General features: G+C 46.4%; 1 protein-coding gene across 1 annotated transcript in view; it reads left to right on the top strand.

Moving 5' to 3' along the window:
- The window catches only part of LOC145396394 (uncharacterized), a 25,861-nt gene extending 9,021 nt beyond the window's left edge, over window positions 1-16,840 (top strand). Inside the window, exons 2-5 of the mRNA XM_080269785.1 lie at window positions 10,961-11,094; window positions 11,889-12,037; window positions 15,906-16,097; window positions 16,579-16,840. Of these exons, the coding sequence (XP_080125911.1) occupies window positions 10,961-11,094; window positions 11,889-12,037; window positions 15,906-16,097; window positions 16,579-16,840 (737 nt within the window). The remainder of the gene's footprint in view (window positions 1-10,960; window positions 11,095-11,888; window positions 12,038-15,905; window positions 16,098-16,578) is intronic.
- The last annotated feature ends 3,877 nt before the right edge of the window (window positions 16,841-20,717 follow it).

Genomic DNA, 20,717 nt, shown 5'->3' with positions numbered 1-20,717 from the left:
TCTCCCCCTCTCCACCTCTCTCCCTCCACTTCTTTCCTCATCCTCCCCCTCCACCTCACCCACATACACTCGACTCCACGCTCTGAAATCCAACCTCCATTCCTACCCACATCTCCGGAAATTGCAAGAAGTAGGTTACATTCCAAGAAGATGCTGCATTCCACACCACACCCCCACACCACACCACACCACACACCCACAGGCACCACACACCCACACGCACCACACACCCACACACACAGCCGCACACCACACACCATTACATCCCCACACACCTCAACACACCCTGACTCACCCTCACACACCCACACCCACACACAGAGCCTCGCTCCACACACCATTACATCCCCACACACCACAACACACCCTGACTCTCACACACACACACACACACACACACACACACACCACATCCCCTCACACACCCAGACACCCACACCACACCCTTACACACCACACACCATTACACCCCACACCACACACCCTCTCACACCCACACACCACACCACACCACACCACACACCCAGACACCCACACCACACCCTCACACACCACACACACACACACACACACACACACACACACACACACACACACACACACACACACACACACGACCTCTCCTGAGTCATGCAACCGTGTCATCATCAAACCCATATATGGATCTGACACAAGCAAGCTCTGACACAAAGAAGAACTGACACAAGCAAGATCTGACACAAGCAAGATCTGACACAAGAAAATCTGACACAAGCAAGATCTGACACAAGCAAGATCTGACACATTTTAAAGTGCTTTTTCTTGTGCACCTCACTCACATACACTCTGCTAGTCACCTCACTCACATACACTCTGCTAGTCACCTCACTCACATACACTCTGCTAGTCACCTCACTCACATACACTCTGCTAGTCACCTCACTCACATACACTCTCCTAGTCACCTCACTCACATACACTCTCCTAGTCACCTCACTCACATACACTCTCCTAGTCACCTCACTCACATACACTCTGCTAGTCACCTCACTCACATACACTCTCCTAGTCACCTCACTCACATACACTCTCCTAGTCACCTCACTCACATACACTCTCCTAGTCACCTCACTCACATACACTCTCCTAGTCACCTCACTCACATACACTCTGCTAGTCACCTCACTCACATACACTCTCCTAGTCACCTCACTCACATACACTCTGCTAGTCACCTCACTCACATACACTCTCCTAGTCACCTCACTCACATACACTCCCCTAGTCACCTCACTCACATACACTCTCCTAGTCACCTCACTCACATACACTCTCCTAGTCACCTCACTCACATACACTCTCCTAGTCACCTCACTCACATACACTCTCCTAGTCACCCCACTCACATACACTCTCCTAGTCACCTCACTCACATACACTCTCCTAGTCACCTCACTCACATACACTCTGCTAGTCACCTCACTCACATACACTCTGCTAGTCACCTCACTCACATACACTCTGCTAGTCACCTCACTCACATACACTCTGCTAGTCACCTCACTCACATACACTCTGCTAGTCACCTCACTCACATACACTCTCCTAGTCACCTCACTCACATACACTCTCCTAGTCACCTCACTCACATACACTCTCCTAGTCACCTCACTCACATACACTCTCCTAGTCACCTCACTCAAATACACTCTGCTAGTCACCTCACTCACATACACTCTGCTAGTCACCTCACTCACATACACTCTGCTAGTCACCTCACTCACATACACTCTGCTAGTCACCTCACTCACATACACTCTCCTAGTCACCTCACTCACATACACTCTCCTAGTCACCTCACTCACATACACTCTCCTAGTCACCCTACTCACATACACTCTCCTAGTCACCCCACTCACATACACTCTCCTAGTCACCTCACTCACATACACTCTCCTAGTCACCCCACTCACATACACTCTCCTAGTCACCCCACTCACATACACTCTCCTAGTCACCCCACTCACATACACTCTCCTAGTCACCCCACTCACATACACTCTCCTAGTCACCCCACTCACATACACTCTCCTAGTCACCCCACTCACATACACTCTCCTAGTCACCCCACTCACATACACTCTCCTAGTCACCCCACTCACATACACTCTCCTAGTCACCCCACTCACATACACTCTCCTAGTCACCCCACTCACATACACTCTCCTAGTCACCCCACTCACATACACTCTCCTAGTCACCCCACTCACATACACTCTCCTAGTCACCCCACTCACATACACTCTCCTAGTCACCCCACTCACATACACTCTCCTAGTCACCCCACTCACATACACTCTCCTAGTCACCCCACTCACATACACTCTCCTAGTCACCCCACTCACATACACACTCTCCTAGTCACCCCACTCACATACACTCTCCTAGTCACCCCACTACCATACACTCTCCTACACCCCCCACCCACATACACTCTCCTAGTCACCCCACTCACATACACTCTCCTAGTCACCCCACTCACATACACTCTCCTAGTCACCCCACTCACATACACTCTCCTAGTCACCCCACTCACATACACTCTCCTAGTCACCCCACTCACATACACTCTCCTAGTCACCCCACTCACATACACTCTCCTAGTCACCCCACTCACATACACTCTCCTAGTCACCCCACTCACATACACTCTCCTAGTACCCCCACTCACATACACTCTCCTAGTCACCCCACTCACATACACTCTCCTAGTCACCCCACTCACATACACTCTCCTAGTCACCCCACTCACATACACTCTCCTAGTCACCCCACTCACATACACTCTCCTAGTCACCCCACTCACATACACTCTCCTAGTCACCCCACTCACATACACTCTCCTAGTCACCCCACTCACATACACTCTCCTAGTCACCCCACTCACATACACTCTCCTAGTCACCCCACTCACATACACTCTCCTAGTCACCCCACTCACATACACTCTCCTAGTCACCCCACTCACATACACTCTCCTAGTCACCCCACTCACATACACTCTCCTAGTCACCCCACTCACATACACTCTCCTAGTCACCCCACTCACATACACTCTCCTAGTCACCCCACTCACATACACTCTCCTAGTCACCCCACTCACATACACTCTCCTAGTCACCCCACTCACATACACTCTCCTAGTCACCCCACTCACATACACTCTCCTAGTCACCCCACTCACATACACTCTCCTAGTCACCCCACTCACATACACTCTCCTAGTCACCCCACTCACATACACTCTGCTGGTCACCCCACTCACATACACTCTCCTAGTCACCCCACTCACATACACTCTCCTAGTCACCCCACTCACATACACTCTGCTTGTCACCCCACTCACATACACTCTGCTTGTCACCCCACTCACATACACTCTGCTGGTCACCCCACTCACATACACTCTGCTGGTCACCCCACTCACATACACTCTGCTGGTCACCCCACTCACATACACTCTGCTGGTCACCCCACTCACATACACTCTGCTGGTCACCCCACTCACATACACTCTGCTGGTCACCCCACTCACATACACTCTGCTGGTCACCCCACTCACATACACTCTGCTGGTCACCCCACTCACATACACTCTGCTGGTCACCCCACTCACATACACTCTGCTGGTCACCCCACTCACATACACTCTGCTGGTCACCCCACTCACATACACTCTGCTGGTCACCCCACTCACATACACTCTGCTGGTCACCCCACTCACATACACTCTGCTGGTCACCCCACTCACATACACTCTGCTGGTCACCCCACTCACATACACTCTGCTGGTCACCCCACTCACATACACTCTGCTGGTCACCCCACTCACATACACTCTGCTGGTCACCCCACTCACATACACTCTGCTGGTCACCCCACTCACATACACTCTGCTGGTCACCCCACTCACATACACTCTGCTGGTCACCCCACTCACATACACTCTGCTGGTCACCCCACTCACATACACTCTGCTGGTCACCCCACTCACATACACTCTGCTGGTCACCCCACTCACATACACTCTGCTGGTCACCCCACTCACATACACTCTGCTGGTCACCCCACTCACATACACTCTGCTGGTCACCCCACTCACATACACTCTGCTGGTCACCCCACTCACATACACTCTGCTGGTCACCCCACTCACATACACTCTGCTGGTCACCCCACTCACATACACTCTGCTGGTCACCCCACTCACATACACTCTGCTGGTCACCCCACTCACATACACTCTGCTGGTCACCCCACTCACATACACTCTGCTGGTCACCCCACTCACATACACTCTGCTGGTCACCCCACTCACATACACTCTGCTGGTCACCCCACTCACATACACTCTGCTGGTCACCCCACTCACATACACTCTGCTGGTCACCCCACTCACATACACTCTGCTGGTCACCCCACTCACATACACTCTGCTGGTCACCCCACTCACATACACTCTGCTGGTCACCCCACTCACATACACTCTGCTGGTCACCCCACTCACATACACTCTGCTGGTCACCCCACTCACATACACTCTGCTGGTCACCCCACTCACATACACTCTGCTGGTCACCCCACTCACATACACTCTGCTGGTCACCCCACTCACATACACTCTGCTGGTCACCCCACTCACATACACTCTGCTGGTCACCCCACTCACATACACTCTGCTGGTCACCCCACTCACATACACTCTGCTGGTCACCCCACTCACATACACTCTGCTGGTCACCCCACTCACATACACTCTGCTGGTCACCCCACTCACATACACTCTGCTGGTCACCCCACTCACATACACTCTGCTGGTCACCCCACTCACATACACTCTGCTGGTCACCCCACTCACATACACTCTGCTGGTCACCCCACTCACATACACTCTGCTGGTCACCCCACTCACATACACTCTGCTGGTCACCCCACTCACATACACTCTGCTGGTCACCCCACTCACATACACTCTGCTGGTCACCCCACTCACATACACTCTGCTGGTCACCCCACTCACATACACTCTGCTGGTCACCCCACTCACATACACTCTGCTGGTCACCCCACTCACATACACTCTGCTGGTCACCCCACTCACATACACTCTGCTGGTCACCCCACTCACATACACTCTGCTGGTCACCCCACTCACATACACTCTGCTGGTCACCCCACTCACATACACTCTGCTGGTCACCCCACTCACATACACTCTGCTGGTCACCCCACTCACATACACTCTCCTGGTCACCCCACTCACATACACTCTCCTGGTCACCCCACTCACATACACTCTCCTGGTCACCCCACTCACATACACTCTCCTGGTCACCCCACTCACATACACTCTCCTGGTCACCCCACTCACATACACTCTCCTGGTCACCCCACTCACATACACTCTCCTGGTCACCCCACTCACATACACTCTCCTGGTCACCCCACTCACATACACTCTCCTGGTCACCCCACTCACATACACTCTCCTGGTCACCCCACTCACATACACTCTCCTGGTCACCCCACTCACATACACTCTCCTAGTCACCCCACTCACATACACTCTCCTAGTCACCCCACTCACATACACTCTCCTAGTCACCCCACTCACATACACTCTCCTAGTCACCCCACTCACACTCTCCTAGTCACCCCACTCACATACACTCTCCTAGTCACCCCACTCACATACACTCTGCTGGTCACCCCACTCACATACACTCTGCTGGTCACCCCACTCACATACACTCTGCTGGTCACCCCACTCACATACACTCTGCTGGTCACCCCACTCACATACACTCTGCTGGTCACCCCACTCACATACACTCTGCTGGTCACCCCACTCACATACACTCTGCTGGTCACCCCACTCACATACACTCTGCTGGTCACCCCACTCACATACACTCTGCTGGTCACCCCACTCACATACACTCTGCTGGTCACCCCACTCACATACACTCTGCTGGTCACCCCACTCACATACACTCTGCTGGTCACCCCACTCACATACACTCTGCTGGTCACCCCACTCACATACACTCTGCTGGTCACCCCACTCACATACACTCTGCTGGTCACCCCACTCACATACACTCTGCTGGTCACCCCACTCACATACACTCTGCTGGTCACCCCACTCACATACACTCTGCTGGTCACCCCACTCACATACACTCTGCTGGTCACCCCACTCACATACACTCTGCTGGTCACCCCACTCACATACACTCTGCTGGTCACCCCACTCACATACACTCTGCTGGTCACCCCACTCACATACACTCTGCTGGTCACCCCACTCACATACACTCTCCTGGTCACCCCACTCACATACACTCTCCTGGTCACCCCACTCACATACACTCTCCTGGTCACCCCACTCACATACACTCTCCTGGTCACCCCACTCACATACACTCTCCTGGTCACCCCACTCACATACACTCTCCTGGTCACCTCACTCACATACACTCTGCTAGTCACCTCACTCACATACACTCTGCTAGTCACCTCACTCACATACACTCTGCTAGTCACCTCACTCACATACACTCTCCTAGTCACCTCACTCACATACACCCTGCTAGTCACCTCACTCACATACACCCTGCTAGTCACCTCACTCACATACACCCTGCTAGTCACCTCACTCACATACACCCTGCTAGTCACCTCACTCACATACACCCTGCTAGTCACCTCACTCACATACACCCTGCTAGTCACCTCACTCACATACACTCTGCTAGTCACCTCACTCACATACACTCTCCTAGTCACCTCACTCACATACACTCTGCTAGTCACCTCACTCACATACACTCTGCTAGTCACCTCACTCACATACACTCTGCTAGTCACCTCACTCACATACACTCTCCTAGTCAGTCTCTCACTCTTTATTCTCTCCACATGGCCAGACCACCTCAACATTTCCTTCCGTGATATATGCTGTCTCAGTCATCATCATCATCATCATCATCATCATCATCTAATCCTGTGTTGCCCCATGAGGAGCGTAGGAGCCCGGGGCTAGGCAAGTTGGTCCTGACATTTAAGATAAGAGTGACCAGCCTCACTCATCCCTGAGTGGCATTACGTGAGCAATAAACCCCAACCACCCCTTGGATATAAACTTTCACCAGCTCAATCCGATTGGAGCGCCGTAATTACCCACTAAACCACCAGGCGCAATAATTTGGTTATATGGTTACCACCCAGCGTAGTAAATGGTTTCCTGGTGTACAGGAAACCATTTGGCTTGTCACTCAGTGTAGAGTCACCCACAGGCGGAAGGAAGAGGAAAGAAAGAAGGAAAGAAAGACAGAAGAGGGAGTGTAAAGTCACCCGTAGGCAGAAGGACGAGGAAAGAATGAAGGAAAGAAAGACAGAAGAGGATGGAAGGAAAGGAAGGAAGAGAAGAAAGGGCAGTCACCCGAGAGCAACACTACATCGAGTGAGTGGATGGTGAGCGCCCCCACCTACCACGCTTATAAATTACTTCGCCTCTTGTGTTTACCAAAATATAACCATGTAAAAGAAATGCAGGTAATGTAGGACTGAGTCTCCTTGGTTACTAATCTAAGGCTTCGAAAGAGGAAATATTGATGGGAGTAATAGGGCAGTGTGAAGGACCTCTCTCTCTCTCTCTCTCTCTCTCAATATGCAAGGAATGTTTTTATAGGCTACTCACAAGATATCCCTCCCCCATCCTCTCTCTCTCTCTCTCTCTCTCTCTCTCTCTCTCTCTCTCTCTCTCTCTCTCTCTCTCTCTCTCTCTCTCAGATCAAATTTCTGGGCCGGGTCGTTCCGTGTGACACAAAGACTCGTATATTTAGGACGTGTTTAGAGAGAGAGAGAGAGAGAGAGAGAGAGAGAGAGAGAGAGAGAAGGGGGTAAAGGATCTTGTGATTAGACTATAACGAGAGAGAGAGAGAGAGAGAGAGAGAGAGAGAGGAAAGGAGATCTTGTGTTTAACCTATAAAACATTCATAGCATATTCACACACACACACACACACACACACACACACACACACACACACACACACACACACACACACACACACACACACACACACACACACACACACACACACAGATTCCTAGCACATCTTTCTAAGCAATTTACTCTCAATGACATACATACTAACACTGAAAGAGAGAGAGAGAGAGAGAGAGAGAGAGAGAGAGAGAGAGAGAGAGAGAGAGAGAGAGAGAGATTCCTAGCACATCTTACTAACCCATTTACTCTCAGTGACATACATACTAACACTGAGAGAGAGAGAGAGAGAGAGAGAGAGAGAGAGAGAGAGAGAGAGAGAGAGAGAGAGGGGGCCAGTATAAATTCTCTCAGGCTCCCACATGAATAAAATCGAATGAAGATAAGAATTTTGTAACTAGAGTTGTTCCTAGCATGAGAGGGTCAGTGATCTCTTGTTAGTTTATGTATGTTTTAATAGTTTGTTTGATCTATTTATTTATCTATCTATCTGTCTATCTATCTATCTGTCTATCTATGTATTCACTCATTCATCAATCGTTCTATCTATCTGTCTATCTGTCTGTCTGTCTGTCTATCTATCTATCTATCTATCTATCTGTCTGTCTGTCTGTCTATCTGCCCATCTATCTATTCATTCATTCATTCATTCATTTATAAATCAGTTTATCTATCTGTCTGTCTATCTATCTATCTGTCTATCAGTCTATCTATCCATCTGTCTATGTATCTATCTGTCTATCTATCTATTTATCTATAAATTTTACAGGGCGTGTCACTAACCCTCCATCCCCAGTGTGTCTCTGCCCCCAACACGTAGGGAACACGTGGGGTTGGTGTTATGGTTACCACCCAGCGTATTAAGTAATTTTTCTGGCTATTCAGTGGGTGAGTGAGGCGAAGAGGGAGAGGGAGAAGGGGCAGGAGGAGACCGAGAATGCGATTGAGGGATAGGATGGAGAGGTATATGAATGGGGGAGGTGTGGGTCGGAGGGAGTGCAGCCTGACAACATGGAAATTATTTATTCTTACTACTACTACTACTACTACTACCACTACTACTACTACTACCACTACTACTACTACAACTGTTACTACTACTATTACTGCTGTACTTTTACTACTACTACTACCACCACCACCACCACCACCACCACCACTACTATTACTACCACCACCACCACCACCACCACCACCACCACCACCACCACCACTACTACTACTACTACTACTACTACTACTACTACTATTACCACCACCACCACCACCACCACCACCACTACTACTACTACTACTACTACTACTACTACTACTACTACTACAAGCAAGTCTATGAAGGGACCAGGAGTGACTGTGTGTGTTTAACAATGCATTGACCAACAGAATCTTGTGTGGTGTGGGTGGGACTGGTAAATGTACCCTAACATGCACACACACACACACACACACACACACACACACACACACACACATACACAATGATTCTGTCTCCTGTCTCTCTCTCACACACACACACACACACACACACACACACACACACAATGATTCTGTCTCCTGTCACACACACACACACACACACACACACACACACACACACACACATACACAATGATTCTGTCTCCTGTCACACACACACACACACACACACACACACACACACACACACACACACACACACACAATGATTCTGTCTCCTGTCACACACACACACACACACACACACATGATACTGTCTCCTCTCTCTTTCTCTCTCTCTCTCTCTCTCAACACCACTTCCTTCCCGCCTCATTTATTTATTTTTTTTTATTTTGCCAACTAAAATGAGATCTCTTTTAGTCACAGATAAAAGGTCAGGAAAACTCTAGCATTCTCTGACATTTCCCTCGACCATTTCCTTCAGGGCAGAGTGGGTCATAGGAGCCTCACTAGAAACCAAGGAGATTCCGGAGAGACTTCAAAACACTGAATAATAAAGTCTTATTGTGACAGTAATGGCGGGTTTTGGAGAGAGAGAGAGAGAGAGAGAGAGAGAGAGAGAGACAGACAGACAGACAGACAGACAGAGACAGAAACAGAGAGACAGAGAGAGACAGTGACAGAGACAGAGAGATAGAGAGACAGACAGACAGGAACAGAGACAGACAGACACAGACAACTAACATCCTCTCATTCTCACAGGGGTAACGATCCAAAGGAGCTAGAGAGAGAGAGAGAGAGAGAGAGATGGCCATCGAAGCTAGAGGGAGGTTATGTATTCACCAGAGTCTGTTTGTGTGTCTGTGTACAAAATATCTTTGAAAGTTGTTACCGGATTCCAATAATATTTTAGTGGATAGGTGGACAGTGGGTCAAGGAATAGTTGATTAGATTTTGAGTTGAATTCCTATCCAGATGCAGAAATTAATCATAATTTTTTGGAGCTGGTGGAGGTATGCGCCCTTTGAGGTTGTGTATCAGGGCAGGGTAAGACCGTAGAATTATTAGCTATTAGAGAACGTAAAAGTATTCGTCTGGTTGGAGAGAGGGGGGCAGGAGCAACATCCTTGGACCTCCCAGTGTTAGGTATACAGTGGAGTACTATCAGGTGTGGGGTGATAATGGATTCATAGATGTGGTGTGGTGAGAAGTGTGGTGAGGCAGGTGTGGTGTGATAAGTGTGACGTACTGACAAGTGTGGCAGGTGTAGTGACAGATGTGGTGTGATAAGTGTGGCGGTGTGGCAGGCGTAGTTACGAGTGTGGTGTGATGACAAGTATGATGTGGTGAAAGGAGTTATGTGACGAGTGTGAGGATGAGAGGTGTAGGATAATAATTGACAGGTGTAGTAAGAGGTGTAGGATAATAACTAACAGGTGTAGTGACAGGTGTAGACAGGTGTGGGATAATAATTGACAGGTGTGTATGTTGACAGGTGCGGGGTGGCCATCAAGACTGCATCTGGGATCTTTGGACACTAGACATCCAAAGCTTCGACGTCATTTGGTGAGTCAGCACAACCTACTCCGCTCCCAGGCCTCGCCCACACCCGCAGACATGCTACTGATGGTGAGTTAGTTTGGTGGTGAGTCACTGTGGTGGTAGAAGTGAGTTCGTGTGGTGGTGGAGGTGAGTTAGTGTGGTGGTGATGGTGGTGAGAAGTCGATGTGGTGATTGGTGGTGGTGTTTGTGTGGTGGTGAGTCAGAATAGTGTTGGTGTTGATGGTGGTTGATGGTGAGTTAGTGTGGTGGTGGTGGTGAATCATTATGGTGGTGGTGGTGGTGAGTCAGTGTGGTGTTGGTGGTGAATTGTGGTAGTGGTGCAGCGTCAGTATTGTGGTAATGAGGTAGTGTGGTGCTGATACTAAACAAACACTTATCCACTTACACTACACAGAGCAGTCAAGTAGTTAAGTAGTTTTTTCCCATCACGATTATAACCTTCCTTTCCATCCTTTATTTGTCTTTAAGTCAGGGTCCTCCACACCCCCCGTTAGTCTTTAGGGGTGAGGAAGCCCCCTGATAGTCACGAAGAAGTGCCAGTGGATTGCCTCACCTACATCAAATTCAGTTCCTTTAGTTCAATGATGTTCTTAATCTTGATATTTCTAAGTAAAGCCAGACGCCCCCATGCCACCCTGTCCATCGTCGTCATTCTGCTCTCTCTCTCTCTCTCTCTCTCTCTCTCTCTCTCTCTCTCTCTCTCTCTCTCTCTCTCATAAAATTTGAGGCCTAAAATCAGCCTTCTCCTCCTCCTCCTCCTCCTCCTCCTCCTCCTCCTTCTTCTTCTTGTTCTTCATCTTCATCATCATCATCATCATCATCATCTCCCCCTCCTCCTCCTCCTCCTCCTCTTCTTGCAGACCTGGTACGAGGCAGCAGCAGACCAGGCACAGGCGTGGGCTGAACAATGCCACCCCCAGACCCAGCCAGACCATCCCAGTTCCAGGTGGACATCGCGGTACGGGGCGTGTGGCCAGAACGTGTATACCTCTGATACCAAAAAGAGATGGTGAGTTTATTTGGTGTATTTTAAGATAGATAGATAGATAGATAGATTGACTGATAGAGAGAGAGAGAGAGAGAGAGAGAGAGAGAGAGAGAGAGATGGATAGACAGATGCATACATTTATACATAGGAGGATAGGCCAAAATGTATATATTTTTGACCAAGAAGAGATGGTTGGTTTATTTGGTGTATTTTAAGATAGATAGATAGATAGATGGATAGGCAGATAGATAGATAGATAGATAGAGATAGGTTAGTAGATAGATAGATAGATAGATAGGTAAATAAATAGATTAGCCAAAACGTCTACACCTCAGACACTAAGAAGAGATGGTTATTCCCAGTCTCTGCTTATGTTCTATTTTTAAGATAGATTGATAGATAGATAGAGATAGAGATAGATAGATAGATAGATAGATTGATCGATTGATTGATATAAATAGATAGATAGATAGATAGATAGAATGACTGATTGAGTGACAAAGATAGGTAAACAGACATAGACGATTCCAACTGTGAACCACCCAACACAATACATATCATCAACACATCCCCACCTCAAACACGAAAATAATAATAATAATAATAATAATAATAATAATAATAATAATAATAAAAATAATAATAATAAAAATAATAATAATAATAATAATGATAATAATAATAATAATAATAATAATAATAATACCACCCTCAATGCAATTTTATTTTGTAATTTTAAAACTGATTGACAGACATAGACACACCAATATAGCCCTGCAGAGAGAGTAAGAAGAGAGTGGATGAGGAATTTGGAAGAAATTTGAGTGTAAAGTGGAGGGACTGTAAGAAAATGTTCTGGAGAGAGGTGAAAAGAGTAAGACAGGGTGGAAGTGAAGTTAGCAGGGGAGTGAAAGATAAAAATGGTAGATTACTAGTGGAGAAGGGAGAAAAAGTGAGCAGATGGAGAGAACACTTTAAGGAATTGTTGAACGTAGAGGATGGAAGTAATGCGAGTATAAGTGGCTGGGGAATGGCAGGGAGAAGGAGGGAGGTGAGAAGACAGGAAGAAATCAGTAGGATAGAAGTTGTGGAAGCAATGAAGAAAGTTAAATCAGAGAAAGCCCCAGGAATTGATGGAGTGTGTGGTGAAATGTTGAAGCATGGGGGAGAGATAGTAGTAGAATGGATGTGGGAGATGTGCAGATTGGCCTGGGAGGAAGGTTGAGTCCCGGAGGATTGGAAGTCAGGTATAATTATTCCCTTGTACAAAGGAAAAGGGGAAAAAGAAGTGTGTGGTAATCATAGGGGCATTTGTCTTCTTAGTATAATAGGAAAAGTATATGGTAGGATACTTATTGACAGAGTTAGAGAAAGAACAGAGAAATTAGTTGGAGAAGAACAGGGAGGCTTTAGGAAGGGAAGAGGTTGTGTAGATCAGATATTCATTCTCAGATCTTTAGTGGAAAAGTTTCTAGAGAAGGGAAAGAAGTTGTATGCAGCTTTCATGGATTTGGAGAAAGCATATGACAGGGTGGATAGACAAGGATTGTGGAAAATGTTAAGAATATATGGAGTAGATGGAAAGTTGTTGAATGCTGTGAAGAGTATGTACGATGGTGCGAAGGCTGCAGTGCGTGTGGATGGTGAACTAAGTGAATTTTTCTCTTTGAAGGTTGGGTTGAAACAGGGATGTGTCATGTCTCCATGGTTGTTCAATCTGTACATTGATGGGGTAATAAAAGAGGTACAAGGTAGGGTAGTGGATGTTGGAGTGGCCCTGGTGAGAGAGGATAGTGTTTGGAAACTCCCTGTACTGTTGTTTGCAGATGATACTGTGTTGTTGAGTGAAGACGAAGGGGAGCTGCAAGGCTTGGTGGATGAGTTTGAGAGAGTGTATAAGAAACGGAATCTAAAGGTGAATGTAGGGAAGAGTAAAGTGATGGTCTTTGAGAGAGGTGAAGTCAGTGAATATACAGCAAGGTTGGATGGTGAGGAATTGGAAAATGTGAGTACGTTTAAGTACTTGGGTAGTGTGATGAGTAAGGATGGAGGTTTGGAGGGTGAAGTGCTTGAAAGGGTACAGCAGGGAAGAAAGGTTGCTGGTTCCTTGAAAGCAGTGATAAGAAACAGGGAAGTGAGCATGGAAGTGAAAAAGTTACCACATGACAGTATTGTGATACCAACTCTAACGTATGGAAGTGAAGCTTGGACGTTGTTGGAAGGACACAAGTCAAGAGTGAGAGCAGTGGAAATGAGTTATTTAAGAGGAGCCTGTAGAGTCACATGGAGAGACAGGCTGACGAATGAGGATATAAAGGAGCGTTGTGGTGTTGATGTGGATGTGATAGGAAGCGTTATGAGGAACACACTGAGGTGGTTTGGCCATGTGGAGAGGATGGAGGGTGAAAGACTGACGAAGAGAGTGTATGTGAGTGAGGTGGAGGGGGAAAGAGGGAGGGGGAGGCCGAGGATGACATGGAGGGATGGGGTGGAGAGGTATATGAGAGAGGGGGGTGTGAGTTGGGAGCAGGGCAGTGAAATGGCGGGGGACAGGGCGACTTGGAGGCGATTTGTTTGTGGCCACCCCAAACGGGATTGAGGCGTCTGGCAATAGATAGATAGATAGATAGATAGATCTCTTCCCTATTTCTTCTTCTTCTTCTTCTTCCTCTTCTTCACCATCATCATCATCATCTCCTCCTCCTCCTCCTCCTCCTCCTCCTCCTTCTCCTCCTCCTCCTCCTCCTCCTCCTCCTCCTCCTCCTTCTCCTCCTCCTCCTCCTCCTCCTCCTCCTCCTCCACTAGAAACTTGGTGTGAATAGGGCTTGTTGATGTGTGGATAGGTAGTTCGGGTACCGTAGCTCTTTGGGGGACTCGCTAGCTTCGTCAGTTTAGCGCTAGGAACACATTTAGAGGACGCCCTGTGTGGTGGGTTCGAGTACCACCGACTGCCACTGGGTTTGTGGAATGGACGCAAAAATTAAACAGCCAAAGCTACACCACACCACTGTCTACTTCAACTGTCTTCTGTGTCACCGTCTATGCATTATCTGTGTCCTACCCTCATAACCTCTGTCTAATGCCCTTCTCTTCTGTTTCACCGTCTGATTCTTTGACTTACTCTCCTAACCATTGTCTATTGCCCTTCTCTTCTGTTTCACTGTCTGTTTCTTTGTCCTACCCTCCTAACCACTGTCCATTGCTACTCTCTTCTGTTTCACTGTTTCTTTGTCCTACCCTCCTAACCACTGCCTACTACTAATATCTTCTGTCACTATCTGTCCCTTGTTTCCGTCCTACCGTCTATTTAACCCCTGTCTTCTCCGCCACCGTCTGCCTCGTATCACTCCTCCTCCTAACCCCAGTGTCTTTAACCTCAATATAAACCCTGATTTTATTTTTTATGCGAGCAAGAAGGAACCAAAGGTCAGGAGCCCGCAAACAATTCCTTCCAAGCAAAAGACAAAAACAATACAAAAGTGAGCCAAATTCAGGATCTGTTCATTTCGACATGCCTGGACACACTGCGTTTGAAAGACTGGAGATCATAGGAAGTAGGAAATACAGACAGAGGGAGACAGTTCCAGAGTTGACCCGTTGCATAAATGAAGGACAGGGAGGAACGGTTAACAGCTCTATAAACCCTGATACAGCTCTATAACCCCTGATACAGCTCTATAACCCCTGATACAGCTCTACAAACCCTGATACAGCTCTACAAACCCTGATACAGCTCTACAAACCCTGATACAGCTCTACAAACCCTGATACAGCTCTATAAACCTGATACAGCTCTTTAAACCCTGATACAGCTCTACAAACCCTGATACAGCTCTTTAAACCCTGATACAGCTCTTTAAACCCTGATCCAGCTCTCCTCTCTTCCCAGGCATGAGGTCGTGAGGCAGTGGTGGGCGGGGAGGCGACATTTTCAATACGGTGGCTTGAACAACATCACTTTGGTCGCCTCGTACACACAGATGGTTTGGTACAATTCTCACCAGCTGGGATGCGGTTTCGCCCAGTGTTCCACAACGGGAGGTGGAACTTTTTACAGATACGTGTGCAACTACTGCCCAGCGTGAGTTGAAAGAGAGTGAGAGTTTACGTATCAACAAGTGGGTTGGTGGAGGGTTAGTGCCCCTCCCCGTAAAACAAATAACTCAGACTCAGATAGCCACCCCTTACGGGATTATGGCGTCTGGCAATAGATAGATAGATAGATAGATAGGTAGATAGTTTGTGGATGTGCATATGGACTGGAGAAATTATTGTTGTAATGTTATTAGTTCGATTATTGTGTGTATATCGTTGAATATTACTGGAATCTCTCTCTCTCTGTCGTTCTTTATCTGTCGTGATCTCTCTCTCTCTCTCTCTCTCTCTCTCTCTCTCTCACACACACACACACACACACACACACACAGAAACAGAGACAGAGACAGACAGAGAAAACTACTGCCCTCTCATTCTCACCGGGGTAATGATCCAAAGAAGCTAGAGAGAGAGAGAGAGAGAGAGAGAGAGAGAGAGAAACAACTAACACCCTCTCCTTCTCACAGAGGTAATGATCCAAAGAAGTTAGATCGCCCGTATAGGGAAGGGGCTCCATGTGGCTTGTGTCCAGGATCGTGCAAGTCTTCCTGTCTTCACCGTAGCTGCTATCTGTGCACCAACGCCTGTCACTACGCGGATCTGTGGCTCAACTGTGCAACGCTGGCTCACCATTGGCACTCTTGGCTCTGCAACACGAAGACGAAAGAGGGAGTGAATAGGTTCAGGAATTGTAGGGCGACTTGTCAGTGTTTGAATGAGATTACGTGAGGAAAATCTATCTACCTATCTATCTACCTATCTGTCTATCTATCTATCTATCTGTCTATCTATATGGCTCATCACTGGCACTCTTGGCTTTGCAACACGAAGACAAAAGAGGGAGTGCATAGGTTCAGGAATAATATTGTAGGGGAACTTGCCAGTGTTTGAATGAGATTACGTGAGGAAAATCTATCAACCTATCTATCTATCTGTCTGTCTACCTGTCTCTCTCTCTCTCTCTCTCTCTCTCTCTCTATCTATCTATCTATTTATCTCTGTAACACCAAAACAAAAGAAGAAGTGAATAGGTTTAGAAACTCTAGGGCGACTTGTCGATGTCTGAATGAAATTACTTGAGCTTCTATCTGTTTATCTGTCTATCTATCTGTCTATCTATCTATCTATCTGGCTCATCACTGGCATGCATGGCTACTTGAGAAATATATATATAAATAAAATTTCATCTCGTATATGTCCCTCTCTGCTTGTGTGTGTCTCTGTTTTTCTATATTTTTTCTGTCTGTCTGTTTGCCGATGTTAGTCCAATTTCTATCTACCTATCTGTCTCCATTTCGTGTCTGTCAATCCGTCAGTACGTTTGCCCATTTCTATACCTTCCTATTTGTATATATATTTGTGTCTGTCTGTTTACGTAGTTACGAATTTTAAAATGGGGTGGCCAATCTTACTTATGTGGCGGCCCAAGGAAAACTCTTCAGGGAGGGGGGTCTGGAAATATTCTGGCCGAAATTTGAGATGGCCGTCCTCTCTCTCTCTCTCTCTCTCTCTCTCTCTCTCTCTAAGATTTCCCATTTTCCCATTGAGTATTTAAACGAGCCCTTGCCTTCACGCGTTCCACAGTCATTGGTGTTGGTGTTCAAATCTTCCAATGTTGTGGTCCTAGTTTCAAATAACGTGAACCCAGTGGACTGCAGGCATAAACTATCCTTCTGTGGTTCATCATCCCTTCGGCGGATAGGGAGGGAGTTGAGGGACGCGTTTAACCAGGCAGTGGAGCCGCCTGGTTATATCATTGTCACCACGTGCAGGCGTCCCTCTGCGCGACCACCCCTCCAGTAACTAGGAAAATCAGAGTCATCTGTTTTAAAATTAAGGACTCAATAAAGTGTATAAATTTCCACTGTTATTTTCGTATACCTAAACTCCCTAACACGTTTTCCTAAGCAAGGAATTTTGTTATTACTGCTTACTGTCCCATTCAGCTTTTCAACCCATCACATAGACCCAGGATTCCGTGGCTTGAGTGGTAAGTTAATGAGAGTGTGGCTTCTTTAATAGGGCAGACTTTTGTTAGCGTCTCGTTCTGTCTAGCTTTTGGATCCTACCTCAGCCTACCTTGGTGTGGGAAAGGAAGTCTGGATGATGATGGTGTCACAGCAATTTCCTTGGTGGACTATGGCACCCCAAATAGATGTGGCTTATAGGAATTTGGATACTAGGGATGGCCTGGAATTAGTCCACATAGGCCCTAATTCATCTCAGGGAAGAGCCACTGGTCACCCTCGCCTTCAATGTCGAGACAAGCCTAGCCCTGTGCCCCTACGCTCCGTATGGAAATATAAAGGACTTAATGACTGAGAATAAGAATTACAAAAGAAAGCAGTTAATGTAATAAACTGTAACTTCAGTATTTAAATGTATTGCTTAACCTATAGGCCTCCCTTCTTCATGGCCAGGCACAACTAAAACAAGCAGACTTAAGGTAGATAACATCGTAGGTAAATATCTAACTTGTCTCAGTAGGATAATAATAAATGACAACCCCGAAGTAAAAGGGTAATTAAATATCCTTCCCTACGAAGTTTAAATACCGCAAATTAAATGTCTCTATAAAATGACGGTCAGAGTTGTCATAAACCATCCGGCATTCTTCATTAATGGCCTAGGAAACAATCACGGTAAGTTAAATTGAAGTATATTTATGTTTTACTGTATTTATGTAGCCAGATAGTTGATTTTAAGTGTAATTGTTAGCCTGTTATTAATGTAAGATGATGTTGACAGTCATTGTTTATTTGCAGACGAAGTGTTTACATCCATTTAGGTATTTAAACTTTTGATGACAGAAAGTTTGGTTCCCTGTGATTGCTATTGCCAAGTCTCTTTATTTCAAGGGTATTTTTATTTTAATCCTGTTGAGTTAATATGATACATTAAATGGATCTGGTGCCATTTGTAAGGACAGTATACCAACAACGGGTGCGAGTATTGCTGAGTGTGGGAAGTGTATAGGCCTCGTACTCGTATTAAATTGTTTAACAGGTATATTTTCTGTACTTGCATAGCTATCACTGTTTTCTGATAGACATAAGCAATAGTTAGGGTGTTTTGTAGCTATATATCTAATAATGTTATAAGCCTATTGAGAAAATATCTTGAGATGTGTAGAGGTAGTAGCCAGCAAATTTCTAACCTGTACGCCTGTCACACTAACTTGGCTCAGTTTTTTGCCCTTTCGTAACTTATTTTACGTAGGTCAGTGGCGGAAAGGGACAATATTACAGTTGTACATCCCTGCCTTAGCACTTCTTCATTACTAGCATCACGTTCTAGTGTATCTTAATCAAAGTCAGCATTCAGGGTGGAGAGCTGGCAATTTTATGCCAAGTTAGAATAAAATGAGTATAGTTGGTTTGTTTTCACCTAATGGAACAAGACCACTGCCACAATGTGAATTTTATTATCTTAAGTTGAGATGGGAATGGGCCTCCTTGGTAACTATACATATTTTACATTAACTTGGCCCAGAATTTACATCTCATCTTGAATGCTGAGTTGTAACAAGAGATAAACACTAGAATATGATGCTAGTCATGAAGAAGTGCTGTGGAAAGGACATAGAGGACATAGAAGTATTTATTGCCACATTGCACCAAAGAAATAAAATAAAATAAAATATTTGCTACCATACTACTCCTTCCTCCCACTTCTACTCTTCGTACACTTCTTTCTTAGATTTCTGCTCTCTCACTCATGGATATTTTTCAGGTAAATGTAGAAAAATCACCAGTCAAGTTGTTCAGGCATAGAGGCAGCCAGTGTCGGTTCCAAAAGAGGAGCTGGTTATCGTCAGCTGAATTCTGTAAGGTAATGATTGTTTTTCTTTAAATGTACAATGATCACCCTTGTAATATGATTGATTTGTATCACCTGTCTCCATGTAATAGGAAATTGTGTTATATAAACAATCTTAAGGATAATATGCAAATGCAGTAGATATCAAAATTTAATAATAACCCTCATTGGCCATCAATTTTCCTCCAAAACTGCCTTTGTTTGATGCCTGTCCCATGTATCGTACCATATCGCATCATTTATAAAGACTCCAATATGCTTGCATGCACCGGCCATGGTCACCTAATGGCGGCTCCCCACGCTGCTTGATCTCTGGCAGCCTTCCTATTCAGTCCCTTATCCCTGAGGTCACACTCTATGACAGTGTCCCAGGTCTTTTTCGGTCTGTCTCTCACAGCCCAACCCCTGACATTCACACTTCTCACTTTGTCCGCTCAGTTGTCACCTTCCATCCTCTTCGTCCTACCTCTAATCAATAACTAATTTTTTTTAGAGGGGTGTGAGTTGGGAGCACGGCAGTGAAATGGCGGGGGACAGGGCGACTTGGAGGCGATTTGTTTGTGGCCACCCCAAACGGGATTGAGGCGTCTGGCAATAGATAGATAGATAGATAGTAAAAGTAGCCCGAGGTTCATCTTGGATATGAACCCAGTGGACTGCAGACTGAAACTGCCATTTTTCAGCTGTCCATCATCCTCTTTTGGGGAGATAGGAAGGAGGTTGAGGGACATTGGTTTGCAGGAATAAAATCTAGTACATCATCATCATATTGAAAGAGTTAATGTCA

This window comes from Coenobita brevimanus, chromosome 37 (assembly GCF_032717465.1).
Source record: "Coenobita brevimanus isolate Jiangsu-jjx chromosome 37, ASM3271746v2, whole genome shotgun sequence".
NCBI classification, from domain to species: domain Eukaryota; kingdom Metazoa; phylum Arthropoda; class Malacostraca; order Decapoda; family Coenobitidae; genus Coenobita; species Coenobita brevimanus.
The sequence above is the reverse complement of the archived record's forward strand: the minus strand, read 5'-3'. Positions and strand labels throughout refer to the sequence as shown.